This window comes from Eupeodes corollae, chromosome 1 (assembly GCF_945859685.1).
Source record: "Eupeodes corollae chromosome 1, idEupCoro1.1, whole genome shotgun sequence".
NCBI lineage: Eukaryota > Metazoa > Arthropoda > Insecta > Diptera > Syrphidae > Eupeodes > Eupeodes corollae.
Genome location: NC_079147.1, coordinates 173,410,164 through 173,412,150, shown reverse-complemented (window position 1 = coordinate 173,412,150; position 1,987 = coordinate 173,410,164). Strand labels below are relative to the sequence as shown.

The 1,987-nt window shown below is 29.6% G+C and overlaps 1 protein-coding gene across 1 annotated transcript; it reads left to right on the top strand.

The window, feature by feature from the left end:
* The first annotated feature begins 450 nt into the window (after window positions 1-450).
* LOC129941509 (uncharacterized) lies at window positions 451-1,406 on the top strand. Its single transcript, XM_056050179.1, has 3 exons — window positions 451-578; window positions 928-1,011; window positions 1,083-1,406. Exons 1-3 carry the CDS (start codon window positions 533-535, stop codon window positions 1,262-1,264), a joined length of 312 nt encoding a protein of 103 aa, XP_055906154.1. The 5' UTR covers window positions 451-532; the 3' UTR covers window positions 1,265-1,406.
* Window positions 1,407-1,987: the final 581 nt, after the last annotated feature.

Below are 1,987 nucleotides of genomic sequence, written 5' to 3'. Positions count from 1 at the left end.
TTATTTTGTTTTGTTGTATAATTATTCATGTTAAATGTTAATTATGTTTTGTATTTTGTGCATGTGTTAGGTTTTATTTGTATTATTTTCTTGCTAACAACTTAAACATGGACTTATGATGAGCCTCTGATCGTAGTGTGACGCTTGCTATAAGCTTAATACTTTCTGAAAATTCTGAAGTGTAAAAAATGTACGCCCTATTTCAGGTTATACATTACGTATTACATACATATGTATACGTATAGAAACGAAAGCATTTAAAACTCGCCATAAAATAAGTTAAGTACAAACATTATTTATTAATTTAAAAAAATATTTATTAAAATTCAACAGTTTGAAGCACGTCTTCTAGCTATTAACCAGGTCACTTTATTTATTTTATCGATACCGAAGTCACGACTTATTTGATTGATATTTTGTTAAATGTTTTGCAGTATAAATAGATCTCAATTTTGCTCAGTTTGTTTAAAATTCAAAAGTGATTTCATTCAGAAACATCGCACAAGTGTCATATTCAAAAATACCGTCTACAATGAAATTAATCTTCGCACCTATAATGGTTCTTGTAGCTCTAAGCGGTAAGACCTTGTTGCTTAACTAAACATTATTATTCGAGAAATCATAGTAGTTTATTCCTTGCGTGCAAGACTTCGAGTTCGAATCCTGCTTGACAAATCCTCCAAGAGTAATTCTCGTAATGAAAAGTGCATTCCCAAATTTATCGTTTGGATTTAACATACAAATTGTAGGGCCTTCCATTCCTGATAAAATTACTTGCACACAGAAATAGTTGAGAGTTGTAAGTCACTAGGCCCTAGGCCCTGGTTCTCAACGGTCCGTTGAGCCTGTCCATTTAGTCATTATTTTATTAGAATTAATAAATTAAGTTTTTATGATACGCTCGCTTAACTTGATTTTTTTTTGAAGCTATATCTCAGATAGAATCTTTACCTGCACCTACAATCGGCTTGCTTTCATATGGACTACCATTAGGACTTCCCGTTCAGGATCGTAAGATTTGTCTATACTTAAAAAAATATCCAAGCGGTTGCAAACTATAAAAATATTGTTTTGTCATTTAGATGGAGACGCATATGTCATTGATGTTCCTGTGCCTGCAAACCTTGTTGCAGGAGGAGATGTACTAGCATTACCTTTAGTTGAATCTCTTCTTTTAGCTAATGCTGGGTTGGCTGCACCACCTGCTCTACCGGCAAATCTTGTTTTGACACTAACTGGTGCAGCATTAGCACCATATTACTAAATTCATAAAAGTTCAATTACTTACATATACACATATGTAGATAATGTCTAGAAGATGACTCATTATAAAATTATACTCAGGAAATTCGAAACAAGTAGTTTAATTTAATAAGAATCAATTAATAAAATTATACAGGAAATTATTCTTAATATTTTGTATGTATGCACGGTTCATATATTTTACCTTATGTTATGGCATCCTTATAGGAGATTCGAGTTTTCTTATACAAATTTTATATATTAAAAGCCGAGATAAAAATAAAATAAATGTACGTACATGTATCAATTTGATGGCAAAAAAAGATTTATATTCAAACTTTAAGTCGCTGTTAACATAATAAGTATTGAAACATTGATTTACAAAGATAATATATTGTATGTTAATATAAAATATTAAGAAAAAACCTTTGATTTGATTACAAAAATTTAAAAACTAAACAGTAAAAGCTGTTTATCATCAAAATCTTGCATATGCAAGCATTCTTATAGTTTTTAATACAAATTTTCAGTTTATTGACACCAAACCGTTTTGTACGTGAAACGAAAAATATATGCCTTAATATCTCACAAAATGAGATTTTCATGAAAAGTCTATTTTATTGCTTTTAAAATTGTCGATTTTAAATGTGAAATAGTCATTTTGTATATAAACAAAAACATCTTAAACAGCCGTAGAATAAATACAAATATTCAAGAGTGTTGAGTTCAAGTCTACATCATAATA

Bases quoted from the DNA above. Each gene is read 5' to 3' on its own strand.
- LOC129941509 (XM_056050179.1), top strand. From the start codon at position 533: ATGAAATTAATCTTCGCACCTATAATGGTTCTTGTAGCTCTAAGCG. The intron at 579-927 runs GTAAGACCTTGT...TTTTTTTTGAAG, and splicing joins GGTTCTTGTAGCTCTAAGCG to CTATATCTCAGATAGAATCT. The intron at 1,012-1,082 runs GTAAGATTTGTC...TTTGTCATTTAG, and splicing joins AGGACTTCCCGTTCAGGATC to ATGGAGACGCATATGTCATT.